The following is a 16,962-nucleotide window of genomic DNA, read 5'->3' as shown; positions in this document are numbered from 1 at the left end:
CTGATTTTTTTCTACAGGCATTATATCTGATAGCCACTAATGGAACCCCAGAGCTGCAGAATCCTGAGAGACTGTCTGCTGTATTCCGCGACTTTTTAAATCGCTGTCTTGAGATGGATGTGGATAGGCGAGGATCCGCCAAGGAGCTTTTGCAGGTGAAAATTAAATAGGACAGTTACAAACAGAGAGTCATTATATTGAGCTTTTGTACCTCGATGTGTGACAATCAGAGAACTCTGTTGAGAGATGCCTAGTTCGAGTTAGGCGCTAACCATTTGATTTGAGATCACAGGCACAGAAATATAGGCATGCATCTAATATGTAATGGATTGGCATGTGGCCTTTCTTCTGAGAAGTTGGCAATTTAAACTAGAACTCTCTTTTGTTCTTCCTGGAGTCTTATTTTGCAAGGGGAAAAAACAATGTGAACCTCTGGTGTTACTGTTTTGTTCTAAACTTTGCTTGTGCCCCTGGATGTTGTACGCAGGTGCTCTTGGCCGGAGGTAATTCTCTACATAACTATGCAATTATTTCCATGGCATTTGCTACTCTAATGCTTTACTGGTCAAAGCCCCTTTGCTTGTGATGCCAAATGGCAGGCACCTGCTTGCCTGGGTGAGTACCATCCAGTGGTGAGTGCCTCTGTAACCATTTGTCCTTTTCATGGCTCTCAGGGATTCGTATATATGATGATAATTAGTACCTACTTGATACCAACTTTTTTACACATATTATCTCATTAATTCTTACAACACTCTAAGATAGGTGTTATTAATCCCCGTTACAGATGTAGAAATTAAAGCTCACATAAATATTGAATGGCAGAACTTGAACTTGAGCCCTGGATTGTCTTTCTTCCACACAAACCAATTTAGAAGGGAAAAAAAACATTTATATTGATAAAGCAATGCATGCCCAGGATCACTGCTGGGGATGGTCCCTCGGGGAAGAAAATAAAGATCTGTAATAGCCAAGCCAAGCAAAGTGACTACTTGTCCCTCCTGACTTTGAACACATAATCCAGTTAAACAAAAGGCATAACATTTGGTCATGCAGAGTGTGATTAATGATGAACTCAGTCTGTTCTCAGCCAAACAACAAAAAGTTCCTATTGCTTCGGAACTCCTTCCAGAGACAGAGAGCCACACTCAGGCAAAAATACCCTACCTCAACCTAAGTCATACTTGGGATAAACCAATTTGGAGGAACTGGGAAAGCTACACCTTCTCTTTTCTGCTACCTGTGAGCATTTCACAGGCTATCATGAGGCCTGAAAATGTCCTATCTGAAATAGCCCTTTATTAGTCGTCCCATTATTCCAGCCTCAAATTATAGATGAAAAACTGGAACTGTTGAGTACATCATTTCCATGTCTTTACACGCCTCTCACCACCCCGCTTACACATCCTGTACACATTCCTATTATGTCTTCTTCAAGAATGAGTGAAAATACAGTTTCACTTAAGGTAGCTATAGAGTTATATATATAATTAAATCAATTATCTAGTTAATTCCTTACTCAACAATACTTTTATCTGAAGCAGTCAGATTACTGATGCAAAATGATGTTTTGAGAAGATTGAAGAGTGTATTTGTTGCATCTTTTGATTTTATACATGTAAGCTCTGCATATTACCTTAAGTCCATATAACTCCATTCTCTGCCTCTAGTTCATTTTAGAGGTTGGAAAACAGAGACTTACATGACATTCACACCACTGGAAGACTTGAGAAAAGGGACAAATAAATGGATTTTTATGGAGCAACTTCTATTTGCAAGGCTTAAGTGCACTGGTTGATACAAATCTCTTAAAGGCATGATTCCTACTCTTTAGAAGTTCCGTCTCCTTGGGAATATGAAAAAAAAAAAAAAAAAAAAAAAACAAGATTGTTCAGAGACTCAGTGGAACCAAGTGGCCATTCAAACAGTGAATGTCGTAACTGATTAAAGATATGCATCTATGGCCTATGGCACTCAGAAGATATCTGTGAAAGGGAAAGAGTTTGCCTGGGCCTTGAAAGACAGATCAGTCTTAGATAGTTTAGGGGGAAAAGGGGAAGGAATTTCAGATGGAAGGATTATCACCTGATCAAAGACATGTAGGCAAAGTTCAAAGGAACAGAAAATAGACAGTGTGGCTGAAGTAGAGTTCAAGTCAGGACAGCTGCAGGTGGCAGGACTGTAGAGAGCCTTGAACACCAGGCTAAAGCATACGGGCTGTAGGTAATGGGGAAACACTGAAGCCATCTGAGGGACACACATGATGAAAGCTTTGTTCAGGAAGATGACGCTGGTGGTCTGCAGTAAGAATTAGCAACAGAAACAAATGGAGGCAGGAAGATGAGGAGGAGGTTATTGTTGTAATTCAGGATTAAGTTGATTCGGCCTAGGCAAAGCAAGAGATCATTGTAAAAGGCATTGAAAAGGCAGCATTTGGTAACTGATTGCATGTAAAACATAAGAAGAACACAAAAGTGACTTCAGAATATCAAACCAGTGGTAGCATTCAGCAAAAGCAGAAGTGATAGAAGATAATAGTACACTGGCTAACATTGATTGGCCTTGATATAGCTTATAAGAAACTGTTGCTTACCTCATTTAACCACTGTGATAAGCAGAGGATTGGATTGAACCTATGTATTCTGACTCCAAAGCCCCTATAGCTTACATCACATAAGAGTACTCTGTTTGAGAAACTTCAAAGTATAAAAAACTATATATTATTTTAAAATTATTTATTTTTAATTGAAAGATATGCTTTACAATACTGTGTTGGTTTCTGCCATACATCAACCTGATTGAATGTACATTTTTCAATGTTGAGTTCAAGGTGGCAGGAGGACATTCAAAAGGAAATAAACAACAGACAATTAGAGAAATAGGGCCAAAATTCAGGAAAGAGATCAGGTCACGCAATGGATATTTGGGAGTCATCTCCATAAGGCTGATGAGAGCTTGGTTAGAACCATGAAAAGGAATGAACTCTCCAAGGAATTAAATTAGAAAAAGAAGATGATGAGAGTCAAGTTATGGGAGGTGGAAAGAGGACATGAAACCAGGAAGAAGATAGGGAGGGAGCAGTCAGTGAGCTTGCATAGAGAAGAGAACTGAGACAGTAGAATGTTACAGGCCCCCAAAGAGAACAACATTTCAAAGAAGGAAGGGACATTCACTTGTATGAAGTACTATGGAGCAACCAAAGAAGAAATGGCCGAGGCACACTATTGGGTTTAGCAGTTAGGAGACCATTGGTTTCAGGGTCAAGGCCTCTAGTGGTCAACAGAACAGTTTTTCAAGCATTGAAGGCTGCTCCAGATAAAGTCATCAATTTAAGAAAATCAGAAATGTAGACTCCCAAACACAGTGAGATTTCACAAGACACCTATTCTGAATTTCTAGCTCTGCCAGTCAGCTTCCCAAAGATTTCATGACACTGAAGAACAAAAACATCTGAAGGACAAAAGCTGGCACTATATTTTTTTAAATGATGTTTAATTGGATCCACAAAATACAAATTTTAATGAAAAAAAGGCTCCTTGCAAGTGTAAAGTAATATACTTGTTGGAGGAAAGAATTCCAGTAATTCCTCTGTTTTTCCTTTTGCAGCATCCATTTTTAAAATTAGCCAAGCCTCTCTCCAGCCTGACTCCTCTGATTATTGCTGCAAAAGAAGCGATTAAGAACAGCAGCCGCTAGGACTGCCAGCCTTACCCCACACCATCTCCCTCATGAGTAAGACTGAAATAAAACTCCGCTGCAGGAAAGATGGAAGAAAAGACAGTCAAATGGGGTGGGGTTTCTTTAACTTTGAGATGAATAGAAACTTCTTATAAGCCTTTTTCCTACTCCCTCAGATTATGTAATTTATTTGTAAGCCTGAATCGCAGCCCATACAGGGCAGCAATGTCGAAGTGACCATTAAAAGGTCACTTCCACCGTGAAGCGAAAGAGCCAGTAGTGAATCCCCTCATTTTGTGCATTCACTTTGAAGAAAAAAGATTTCTCAAAGATGCACAATCCCTCTTCATAGTGTTGTGTTTGTTTTTAAGTTAGAGAGTAGTCCCTCTTGCATTCGAACCTCCTTCAAATCTCCTTACCCAATGTAATGTTTTTCACTTGCATTGTCATTAGATGTCCAGAAAAAAGATGTCAAACTTTTTTTTTAAAGAAAGTAAAAAACAAAACAAACAAGCAAACAAACAAAAAAACAACAAAATGAAACAAAACAAAAAAAAAACCTCAGAGCAAGTACTGTGTGAACATGTGGAAGTCCATGCCCTCATAGAGTTGCAGTTTTTTATTCTTCTATAGTGGTGGCTTGGTTTGTGTACCTGTTTTTCTGCATTTGTACTGGAAAAGGTTTCTTTTATGACATTTTCCAAAAGCAGAGAGGAATATGTGTGTTCAGGAAGGGCTTTTAAAAACTATCTAAATAAAGTTCAGATGGTGAAATCTTGTCACATTTTCATGATGATGCTTAAGTGGTAGTTGATTTGTCATTTGTATAAACCTGCTTGCTCATCTTCATGGTACCTGCAAAAAGACACACCAAAACTATGGCACTCCAGTTGGGTGAGTCTAGGTCTTAAACCTAGGAAATCCTGATTGGAGAGGCCACACTTAAACAAACATGGGGCTTTCTCTAAGAGCCAAAACGAAGATAATATAAGCATGAAATACTGAAATCTTCATTGGACAGTAAGTAAACAAAGATATAGATACCTAATTTCATCCTGTTTTGTGCTTGTGGAAGGTATGCACCTGTAAAACAGGCACATCAGGAGGAAACAGACCCATTACCCAATGTTTGCTGATGATAAAATATTATTTGTCTTCACAATTTATAACAAACATTAAAAAAAGTTTTAAGATATGGAGAACAGAAATATGTGAGCATTCAACTCTGCAAGAAATGGGAGGTTAGTGAAAACTACATCCCAGTCAATGTTTGGCTCTAAGTACTTATTGTCATTTCCCCTATGTATCACTAATTTCTGTTTCTGCATATGGTGTGTTCATACTTAGCCCTTTGGGCTTTTGAATTTCAAAAACATGTATCTAAAGATCTTGAAGTTCTCCAGTGAAAAGGCTTTGGCTTTGCAAACATGTATCCCAAGACCTACCAGTCCAACTGAGTTCCTTTTGTGGCTTGGGCAAGATATGAAAATTTGACTATTATTTCACCATGTATCAATTTATTAGACACTCAACAGTCACCACTTCCTGAATCTTCTGAGAGTAGAAAAATATCTGGAGGGTGTCTGCATAGAAAGGATATGCTTCTCTTTCAAGTGTTATCAGTTTTATAAATTCTGCAGAGTTTTTTCTCTAAGCCTTTGAAAAGCTAGCAGTTTGTGCAGTAGAGGGCTCCTTGATTTGTAGTATGTCAAGAATCTGAATAGAACCTATCTGCATTTAACAAGAGAGGGAAAGAGATCACTGCCGTGGGCCTCTCTCTTTCTCTGCTGAGGCACATCCGTCCATGTAATCATGTGTTCATTCCTGAAAATGAAAGCACTTTCTTTAGAGAGTTTCTGCTAACCAACCATATAGTGCACATGTTTATATTTAGGAGATAACACCACTGGTGGATTTCCTGTTGTTTCCTTTGACTATGAAATTTGGGAGGGGCTTGACCCCTTCCCCTAGAAAATGTGCACATGGGCATAAAACAACAAATGTGAAAAGATCAAATATTAATTTGAACCGTATTATGTTATTCTTCACAAAGACGTGGCTGGGCCTGAAAATGTTAATGCCACACTGTTTTATGTGTGTGAGAGAGTGAGGCCTTAATTTTGATTTCATTTAAAATTAAGTATTTAAAAAGTTTTTCATTCATCGTACCAGGGAATTCAGTGAAACAATAGGTGGGATGCAAATAGAATTCAGTACATTGGTACCTATGCCCTGCCACTGGAGAGAGCCCCAAACCTGGTTGGGAAGCCCTAATTGTCCGTGAGCATCCCGTATATGTCATGAAGGCATTTTTTTGGTGGAAGGACACCTGGAGCAGTGATCCTTCAGATTACTGGAGGCAGAGAAATGGCTGCTCTTTTATGCTTTCAATTCAGCATGTTAACAACGAGGAGTCTTGTACTACTTCACCACATCCTGTTGTATCAAGATTTTATGATAATATATCCCAGTAGGCTTTACTCTTACAGATTTATATCTATGTAAATTTTAAAATGAGAACAGCTTCTAAAGCCATTCCCTGTGTTGGAGAGTTATGTATATTTCTAATAAGTATTAGAGAGAAGCTGTTTCTCCTGCCAAAATGATGCTGAGGGATTTACACTTGGTATACCTAACCAAGTTGTACTCCAGATGGTTAATAGTTTATTCCCTTTTCCTGGATTGTTTTTTTGCAGCTCATCTTGACATTGGTGAGTCTATCCATGCCCTGAGATAAGGAGGGCGCATCATCGAATGTTGATTCCAAAATGTCCTGAGAGAGGGATAGGGCAGTGGGAAAGTCAGGGAAGGGTGAGAAGCACAGTAGAGATTATTTATTTAAGAAAGAAAAGAACGTTAATGTTGTAGCAAGGATCCAGCACGTTGTCATCATCCCGTGAAGATTTTCGGATGACACATCCCCTCAAATCAGTCACCGTGTTGGGTAATGACTTCGTTCTTGCTGATCTCGTCTATGTGTCATTGTAAATATTTGTGTGTCCGTGTTCCATTTTGGCTACTGGATGGCCAAGTCATGTAAGAAGATTTAACTCAAGTATTTATTCTTTAATTGTGTTATTCAGATTTCTTTCAGGCTTGTGAATTGCACCCCAATGTTTGATTTTAACCACCTGATCCCCACATCTTTCCCTCCCTTGTGAAGCACATTCCATTGCTAAAAGAAAAAGAAATACAAAATTGCTTCCTGTCATCTGTAAAACTGTTTTGATAGTTTGAGATGTTTGTCTATAAACGATATTTCTCAGCTCAAAGATTGTGTAAATAATTCTATTCCTTTGCTCAATGGGTTGTTTATTTCTAATGAGGCTGCCAGTTCTCAGAGAGAATCTATAAAATCACCTTTAAATAACATAAACAGGGATGACAACTATGTAAAAATAAGTGTGCATATGAACAAAGACTGGGAACACAGACAATTGAAATCAGTTGTGTTGGGGTGGTGGGATTATGCACATTTTTTTTCTTGTTAGAATTTTCTTTGATATTGTTATACTATTGCTTTATAATAAATAAACATCAGAAAGAGGACTATAGAAACATAGAAAAGACGCCAGAAGCAGATGCCTTCTGGCCAGAGCCCAGAGCATGCAGGGCACAGATACTTGCTAATTACAATTATTCCATAGGCTTTATATTTGCCTGGATGCTGCGGTTGGCACACACTTGGTATGGCACATGCTTTCTTCGGGGACTAGTATCTATACGTTAAAGCTAGGGAGATGTCTCTGTTAGAACTCCAAACACATCCTTCTGCTTTCAAACTATCTGGCTGCCCCCTCTGCTTTGGTATGGCCTTAAGGTTTCTGTTTTACTTATTTTAGATTGGAGGGGTCACTTTGGATAGCCCCTCTGACAACATCTGTTTCAGGTACTGCCTTTCTGGATCATTTTAGCAGATTTTAGGTTGAATTTTGGAAGAACAGAAGGTTAAAATCCCCAGCTCCCACCATTTCCTTTTCCAACAGGATATACTATCATTCAGGTAGGATTTTCTTTTAAAAAACAGTAGGCAAGTCTTGTTGATTTCTGTAGAAGTTATGACTTGCACTTAAAAGCTGACTATGAAAATATTGAGACAAATATTTAGAACAGCCCTGGCCTCTTGGCATTCAATCTCAACTCCTTTGAGCTTTGGCCTGAGATGGTGACCTCTAGGTGCTTTCTGATCTGCCTAATTATAGGTTGTATGCAGTGACTACTATAATTTTAAACGAGAATCAGGAAGACTATCTACCCAAAGAGAGGAATTTCCTTGTAACTCACCAAAGACTTTGTAGGTGAGGACTTTTATGATACGGTAGTGGCCTCAGGTGTTAGTTTCACCAAGAGCAGACCTTTTATCTAGAGAACCCACCTTGGGCCATTCTCAACATATAATCTACTTACAAGAGTCTTAACCCTGACATCCCCAATTGTATCTCATGGTCCTTTTCTGAGCTACTTGCAGTTGATATTTGTTTAAACAAAGGCATGGCCAGTGATGGCCTACTCCTAGTCTCTGAGCAAGAGGACTGAAATTCAGCATGTGTAAACTGACAGTCTAACAGACCTGAGATTTTGAGTGAACTTAACACACAACTCTGAACATATATTTGCATGTGGATTGGGAGGGAATTAAAGAGGACCCTGGAAATAATGGAACTATTTTTCCTAAGAAAGACTTTTTCATCAGAAATTGGTTTTTTGATATGATCTTTCTGTTGGTAAGCTTTTTTTCCATTCCTTTTCTGATCCCATGCTCCTTTAGTGACCAAGTGAATATAAACCCAACTCCTCATGCATTGGATGTCTGTTTAATATCAAGCAGTACCTAACTGAATCTGCAGATGCAGGAACTGAGATTATAACTTCCACGTGCACACTCTTGTGTTCAAGTAGACGATAATAATGAGCATTTACTGCCACATGATACAGTCACATTTGCAAGATAAACTTATAGAAGCTGTTTAGTGCCATCAGAGTCTCCTTTGGAAGCTGCCGTCAGATGAATGCTATCCCATAATACCAGTAGTGAGGCAGGTACCATGTGCACCTGATTTAGGACCTATGAGGAAATCAACAGCGATTAGAATCAATCAGATGTAATGGAAGAAGTGCTAACCTAGAAGTAAGAATGGTGGTCGTGGTGTAGTCACCAAGTCATGTCCGACTCTTGTGACCCCATGGACTGTAGCCCACCAGGCTCGTCTGTCTGTGGGATTTCCCAGGCAAGGATACTGGAGTGGGTTGCCATTTCCTTCTCCAGCAGATCTTCCCGACGCAGGGATTGAACCTGGATCTCCTGCATTGCGGGCAGATTCTTTACCGAGTGAGCCACCAGGGAAGCCCAGAAATAAGAATACTTGGATTCTAATGTAGGCTCTGCTCCTAACTTACTGTGTGCCCTTGGGCAAGTCACTTAACTATGTTGTGTCTGTTTCCACATTTATAAAATAAAGGTATTGGACTAGCTCTCCAAGGCTTTCCAAAGCTCTAACATTCTGTGGTACTATAGATTGCCTTGCTAATTCATCCTGCTAAAGTGATGGCAAATATCATATGCTTAAGCCTGGGTCTCTTATATTGCAGTTAAACAATAGAACTATGTAAGATGATGCCAAAAAAAAATCAAACCTCAAGTAAATGAAGTGAATAAATACTAGGGAATGTTGATAAAACTCGTGGCAGCCTTCCAATTCCTTCACTGTTGTTTTGTTTTTGATTTAGTGTTCCTTTTCTGTTTAGTGTTCCAGTTTTTCTTTTCCATACGCTCTGTATGTAAAGTCTGGATTTCATTAAGCTGTGGCCAGTATTTGCTACTAGAACAGAAACACTGTCACACTTGCTAGAATAGAACTGTACTTCGGCCTCTCCTTCCCTATGAAGCAGTGTTGGGCTTTATAGAGTTTACTTCCAAAATGGCACAAGATGGCAGAACCCTTGCCATGGCTGGGACTACTGAGTGGGCCTAAACATTTGCAGGTTGCAGAGAGAAAAAGGAAAAAATGATTATGTGCTATTAGCATTAAGGAGTGTTGACAAATCCACTTGGAAACCAAAGACAGCATTTCTGATGACAGCTCCCACAGGGATTGGCCAATTGGATGAGTATGATACTAGAAAGAGGATCAACTTGTAGTTAGTGGACAGTCCCAATGCCCTGCCTACAGCAGTGCCAACCAGCCCTAAGTGTGAAATTCAAGTTCAGTGTGTGTGCTTGTGTGTGGTGTGCTTTATGGACCCGCATATACTATATTCATTAGTGATAATAAGACCTTTCACAGAATTCTGTAACCACTAGTGGGTTGAGTTTTAAATCTCAGTACATCAGCAAGGAAGAGACAGATCACAGGGTAGTTAGTGATGTGTACTGGGATTATACTCATAATATCCAGACAAAACAAATTAAGGAGGATCTGTGTTTTCATTATCAGAATTGTATCTCATTTGGCTGTGCTTTACTTTTGTTAAAATGTGTTATCTGTAAACCCATGTGTAGTGAAATTCTTCTGTAACTGAATTAAAGGTATTTATGGTCTTTCTGTTTGATTTTTTAAGTAAATTATTTCTTTTGTAAACCTGCTGATGGTATGGTTCCATCCTTCTGACCTCAGCATCTGCTCTTTTTAAGGACTTTTGTTTATTATATTGTTACTTTAAATTGTGGTTGAAGCAATAGAAAATTGAAATATGGATTGTGCATGACTGTGTCTTGAGTGTAAAAATAATGCAGTTTGAAACTTGGACCTAAAGTATTGCAAATAAAAATGACAAACATCACTGAGCTGGTGCTTCTCTCTTCTGTCACCCTTCAACCCACCCCCTTGGCATTGGCCATTTACCCCATTCACAGGTTAGAGGGTAGCATTCTCTCAAAGGAATCAAGGCAGGGAAAACGTCCAACCTTGTAAGCAATATAGGAAATGTCCTGCAGATCCTGCCACTGGATAACTCAGGCCCAGAATCTCCATCGGGTTTTTACATAGAAGAGCTCGAAGAGACAAATCTGTATATTCGATGCAGAGCAAAAGGTAGATAAAGGAAAACTGCCAAAAGAAAGCATATGTAGTAATTTGCTTTTTTGCTCATCTTTCTGCTTGGAAAATTCAGAACAAGTACATCTGCATAATATTTAGTGTTTATCTTCTATCTAGAATCAAGGGCCACAAGTCACAGGAGATTCCAAAGCCATGTCACTGAGAACATTCATTCTTTCATTCACTCTTTCATTCATAAAAGGTTTATTGAGCTCTTGCTATATGTCAGGCACTGTGGACTTTCCTGAGAAAGATAACGTTTGTATTAAAAACCAACTTCAAGTGTGACTAAATGACAGTAAAGTTCATTGAAAGCTGCTAAGTGAACATGTTGGAGTCAGGTTTATCAGAAACTCTCTTGAGTCCTTAGGATAAGATAAAAACACCAGCAATTCAGCATAGTGGAGGTTTGTTACCCTGGTAATACTTTTACAGTGGGATAGTATTCCTTCTGGAGCCTGTGTATATAATTTGATGTCTTTGTGTAAGTGGATACCCAATGGTACTCTGTTCCCTTTGAGCAGATTATATATCTTGTGCTCACTGAGTATTCTTGCCTGGAGAATCCCATGGGCAGAGGAGCCTGGTAGGGCCATAGGGTCACTAAGAGCCAGACACTACTGAAGTGTCTTATCGTGCATGGCACACAAGATAAAGAGACTAGTACACAACCAGTGGAGGGTGAAACGAGTTGCCCTGTCATCAGAGGAAGGAGGTGTCCTGATAGGTGGTTCCTCCCCAGGCTGCTATCAGCAAGACTGTATTCTCATGGAGCATGTGCTCAATAAGAGAAAGATAAATACCATACTCTAAAGCATATGTATGCAATCTAGAAAACCGGTACTGAAGAATTTATTTAAAGAGCAGCAATGGAGAAACAGACATAGGGAACAGACTTATGGACATGGGCAGAGGGAGGGAGAGGGTGAGATATATGGAAAGAGTAACATGGAAACTTCCCACTTGTAAAATAAATAGCCAACAGGAATTTGCTGTATGGCTCAGGAAACTTAAACAGGGGCTCTGTATCCCATGATCTTTTCTAACTCATTATTTGTATCATTTTGAGGATTATTAACACCTACCTTAAGCCATCCTTCAAGTTGGGTCTGGATCATAGGATTTTATAGGCTATTAGTCAAAGCCCTGATGTCATCTGCACTAACATCTGTACTATAAGGGATACAGTGTTGCTTGTGCTGGGCCTGTGTGTGGTGCTCTGTGACCTTCAAGAAGCACTGTTCCTCTGATGGAAAAGGTGAGGCTCGGCACTTGGCCACAGGCTTAAGGATCCAGAAGATGCCCTGTACCAGCTTTAGTTTGCCTCACTTTCTCAATTCTTTGAGTTTTCCACCACCTTTTCTTTTACCATCATGGCATAACAATTGAAGGAGGCTCCCTCCCCCTTCCCTCACCCCACACACAGTAACACATCATCTCCAATCACATCTTTCTTTGTCATTGCCATGGAACCTGGCTATACTGAGGTATAGCAGCTCCAGAAGCCAGTTCAAGTACAAGTTTGGCTCCTTGGACTCTAAGTATGTAAGAAGTAAATGAATGAACCCTGCCTGAAGGGGCATTTACTTTGCTGGCAAGCATGTGGATGGTGGCCCCCTTGGCTTTCCATTAATTGCCTATTGGCTGGGGTACATTCTGTGACCCACTGTGATAGGTTCACTCCCTGTCCATGGATAGAGCAACGATTTGGGGCTCACCAGGGAAGCCCCCGATTCCTCAACATCAATTAGCACTCCATCTTTCAGCTGCTGTCCTCCTACTCCAACATTGTTCTGGTGCTTCTGCCATTCAATGTTGCTGCAAAATGCCCTGGGAGGTGGCAATCTATATGTTTCCGGCCGTTTCTAATTTAGTCTAGTTATAGAGTAATATTACATCAGCATCCTCCTAAATGTCCATACCTTCCACTTCCTCCCACATAGAAGTCTCTGGATTTCCCTCCAGAAATAAAACCATGAGTGTAAAATCATCATTCATAACACAGCAGCAACCCAGAACCCAAATCCTGGCTCCCATCACCTCTTTTGCTCTGGCCTCAACTGCACTCGACCACATACTGTCAATTCATTTGAATCTCGTAAATGATGGATTCCCCTTAGGCTGACATGGAATTAAGAGTTTAGGTTTTAGAGCTAGAACTTCATTTCACTTTTCTTAACTAAGTGTTAGTTTCAATTATTTTGATTATTTATCAAAAGAGGATAAATATACATGATGGGATTATGAAGAATAAGAAAGTTAACACATCAAAATGCTCAATACATAGCATAACTCAATACTCAATACAAAATGCTCAATACATATCAAAACGTATCAATAAATGGTAGCTCTTGGGCATCCCTGGTGGCTCAGATGGTAAAGAATATGCCTGCAATGCAGGGGACCTGGGTTTGATCCCTGGGTCAGGAAGATCCAGGAGAAGGGAATGGCTACCCACTCCAGTATTCTTGCCTGGAGAATCCCGGTGGACAGAGGAGTCTGGCAGGCCACAGTCCATGGGGTTGCAAAGAGTCAGACACAACTAAGCAACTAAGTACAGCACAGCATGTTAGCCTTGTAAAATATCCTGGCCGATTGGAACACCTTCAAGAGTAGCCAGTCCTGAGTGAATTTTGGCTTTTGATCCAAACACAAAGAAGTATTTCTTGCATGACGCAGCAGCCATCATTAGAGATCTTCTGGTCCTGTGTAGAGCCAGACTGGAAGGTTGTTGAACTGTGCAGTGTAAGTATGCACCCTGTTTTTTCCTATCTACATCCAAAAACAAGAAAATCTTTGCTAACCTGGGTGGCTTGTATCTGGGTGTAGCATCCCGTTACACTATCTGTATTGGTGAAATCTTGTGCTGTGCAAAGCAAACTTTTGCCTCACATTTGTATTTCAAGTCCTTATCCATCTTTGGCTGGAATAACTGGTTCTTTAAGAGTTACCAAATCTTTTATCTTCTTATATTGCCAAATCCATTCTGTATCACTTTTTTTTTTGACTGTTTATAAACATTTGTAATTTTATTAAAAAAAAAAAATCACAACCATGAACATTGTTACAGTTAGAGGCCCTCTTGGTTCTCCACAAGATACTGAGCATGCTCACAAGGGGTTCCCATTGTTTAGTCTAAAACAACCATCTTTAAAAAAAAAAAAAAAAAAACTCAGTACACTACCATTTAACTTGTTTTAATGTTTCTTCACAAATGGTGAAAAAATACTAAAGTACAGACAAGGAATAATCATAATGTTGTGGCCAACATTATAAATATGGAATTATAAATTTAAAACATTTTCTGGTTTAAAAAATAAATCTGGTAGTCAATGCAGCTCTGCGGGTCTCTGCGTCTAGTAGGGCCGGTCTCTGCGCTCCTGACGGTGCTCGCCTTTATCCATCTTTCCAGGTCCTCCTCGCCCGCCTCGCCGTCCTCCCATGTGTTCCATCAGTGGTCCAGGGGGTCCCCCAGGGCCACCTCGTCTTCCACCACCAAAGCCACCGCGGTCCATGCCCCGGCCGCCACGGAAGCCACCTCTGTCTCCACCACGGCCGCCTCTGAACATTCCACCGGGACCCCCGCGGTCCATGAGGCCACCTCTTCCTCCCCGCATGCCTCCAGGGCCACCTCTGCCGCGGTCATTGCCCGGGGGCGGGAAAGGTGGTGGGAGGAAGCCTTCAGGCTTTGGGGCCTTACACTGGTTGCACTCTGTTCTCCAGGCGAAGTTCTGGTTTCCACAGCCCGGGTTGGGGCACTGCCAGTCTCCAGCTCGGTGCTGGACGTTTCCTCCTCCAGACGGGTTCCCCCGGGAACCGCCGGGCCCCCTTGGTGGGAAGCCGCCTCTGTCTCCTCCACGGCCTCCCATGCGCCCCATGGGTCCTCCAGGACCTCCTGGGCCCCCTGGACCTCCTCGGAGCAGCGGCGGCATCCCCCTGTCCTCGCGCGGCGGCATCCCGCCCCGCATGCTGTTCATGGGCGGCTTCTTCCGAGCAAGAGACACTTTAAGTTTGCTCCCTTGGAAATCTTTGCCATCAAACCACTCGACGGCAGTTTTGGCAGTTGGTGGGTCTTCATAAGACACTGTAGCATCGCCTTTGGGCTTTCCTGTTTCCTTGTCCTAGTAAATATGGATCATGGGTTGTCCAGTCCTCTTGTTCATCTTAACGCCTCCACACTGCTTAAAGAAGTCGACCAGATCATCGAGAGTCACACTGTCACTCAGTCCTTGCACGTAAATGGCACTGTTGTCAGAGTCTTCATCTGGATCTACAGGTGGGCCTAAATCAAGATCTGGTCCTTCATCCATGGGTCCACCAGGCTTATTGAAGCCACCTCGCTCTCCAGCGCTGCCCATTCCACCGCGTCCTCCTCCCCGCCCACCTCTGCTCATGCCTCCACGATCAAATCCCCCTCTTCCCCTGCCCCGGTTATCAGGGCCACTCATGCTCCGGTTCTCTCCTGGTCCGGAAAATCCTCCAGACTCCTGCCCATAAACACCCATGCTACTGGGGTGGTCCTGTCGGAATGAACTCTGCTGCCCGTAGCTGCTGCTCTGTTGACTATATTGACTTGGAGCCTGGCTGTAGGATCCAGTCTGGGGGGGGGTAACTAGTGGGTGGCTGCTGCCCATAGCTGCTTTGCTGGCCATAGCTACTCTGCTGCCCGTAGCTGCTCGGCTGCCCGTAGGTGTTCTGCTGGGAGCAACTGCTCTGATCGTAACTAGTCGGCTGCGTAGAGGAGTAGCTGGTAGGAGGATAGGATGGTGGTGCCGAGACTGGCTGCATGGGGTAGCTCCCAGGTACCTGGGGATAACTGTAGTTACTCTGTCCGTATCCTAGGCTGGGCTGGTTGTAATCCCCTGTGCTAGATTGAGGTTGACTAGTCTCAGCGGGTTTGTTACCATCCTGCGGTCTTGCGGGCGCAGTGGCTGCTGGCTGCTGTCCATAAGCTGGGTAGGCAGGCTGAGTACCATATGCAGGCTGAGCTGCCTAGGAGGCCTGGGTGGTTGTAACCGTGGCAGTGGTGGTGTCGTAAGTGCCAGTGCTGTACCCCTGGACAGGCTGACTGTACGCCTGGGGGGCAGCTGGAGTTGAATATCCAGTGGGAGGCTGTCCATAAGAAGTTGCATAGGCGGTCTGCCCATAGGTTGCAGTGGTCTGAGCCTGGGTATAGCTGACATCAGTGGGCTGTCCATAGGTTCCATAACTTTGCTGCCAATACGCCTGGGTAGTCTGTGCATATCCTTGAGTGGGCTGGGCGGTATAAGCGCTGTAGCCCTGCTGGGCTGCAGCTTGGCTGTATGTACTATAATCCGTGGACGCCATTTTCTCTCCTTCCTTCTCGTTCTCTCTGTATCACTCTTAAAGCCATAAGACAATACTCTTGGGGAAAATCCAGCTATTTCAACTTATTTTTAGCAGGAGGCCTTACAGCATCCATATAAGACATAGTCAGCCCACAACTGAATCATCCAACTAAAGTCAGGCAATCTTATTGTATTTAAGTTATGCTTCAATGAAACTGACTAAAAAGAAACAACAGATCTTCCTCAACTTCTGATGGTGTTATGTCCCAATAAACCCACTGTAAGTTGAAAATATTTTTTTTAATTTTTCTTCCAGTTTTACTGAGATATAATTGATATACAGCACTGTATAAGTTTAAGGTAGACAGCATAATGATTGAATTTACATACATCATGAAATGAATATCACAATAAGTTTCAGTGAACAATATGTCATCTCATATAGATACAAAATTAAAGAAATAATTTTTTTGTGATAGGAACTCAGGATTTGCTGTCTTTTCTTGAAAAAGTTATTTATTTACTATAATTGGAAATATTTTAAATTGAAAATGCACTTAACACACCTCACCTACTGAACATCAAAACTTAGGCTAACCTTCCTTAAACGTGCTCAGAACGTTTACATGAGCCTGCTGCAGTCCACGGTGTCACAAAGAGTCGGACACGACTGAGCAACTGAGCTGAATAAACTGACAGTTGAACAAAACCATTTAACACAAGGTCTATTTGATAATTAAGTGCTGCAGATCTCATGTAATTAATGGAATGCTGCACTAAAAGTGAAAAACAGAATGGTTGTCTGGGTACGGAATGGTTGTCAGTGTATCAATTACCTTTGTGATAGTATGACTGACTGGGAGCTGAGGCTCACTGCCACTGCCCAGCAGCACAAGAGACTATCGTACTGCTTGTCACTAGCTTAGGAAGAAGTCAAA

The 16,962-nt window shown here is 41.6% G+C and overlaps 1 protein-coding gene and 2 pseudogenes across 6 annotated transcripts in view; 1 reads left to right on the top strand and 2 right to left on the bottom strand.

Moving 5' to 3' along the window:
* PAK3 (p21 (RAC1) activated kinase 3) overlaps positions 1-10,462 on the top strand; it is a 127,832-nt gene extending 117,370 nt beyond the window's left edge. For all 4 annotated transcript variants that reach the window (XM_018044121.1, XM_018044122.1, XM_018044119.1 and 1 more), the window contains 2 exons: positions 18-155; positions 3,607-10,462. In XM_018044121.1, the coding sequence (XP_017899610.1) occupies positions 18-155; positions 3,607-3,696 (228 nt within the window). In that variant the 3' untranslated portion in view covers positions 3,697-10,462. The remainder of the gene's footprint in view (positions 1-17; positions 156-3,606) is intronic.
* Positions 10,463-13,896: 3,434 nt separating this feature from the next.
* On the bottom strand, positions 13,897-15,031 carry LOC108634451 (annotated as a pseudogene). Its single transcript, XR_001917603.1, has one exon. The product of XR_001917603.1 is annotated as an RNA-binding protein EWS pseudogene (transcript).
* LOC108634450 lies at positions 13,897-16,063 on the bottom strand (annotated as a pseudogene). Its single transcript, XR_001917602.1, has one exon. The product of XR_001917602.1 is annotated as an RNA-binding protein EWS pseudogene (transcript).
* Between the last annotated feature and the right edge of the window lie 899 nt (positions 16,064-16,962).

Source organism: Capra hircus (assembly GCF_001704415.2).
Source record: "Capra hircus breed San Clemente chromosome X unlocalized genomic scaffold, ASM170441v1, whole genome shotgun sequence".
NCBI lineage: Eukaryota > Metazoa > Chordata > Mammalia > Artiodactyla > Bovidae > Capra > Capra hircus.
This window is presented reverse-complemented; position numbering and strand designations above follow the sequence as displayed.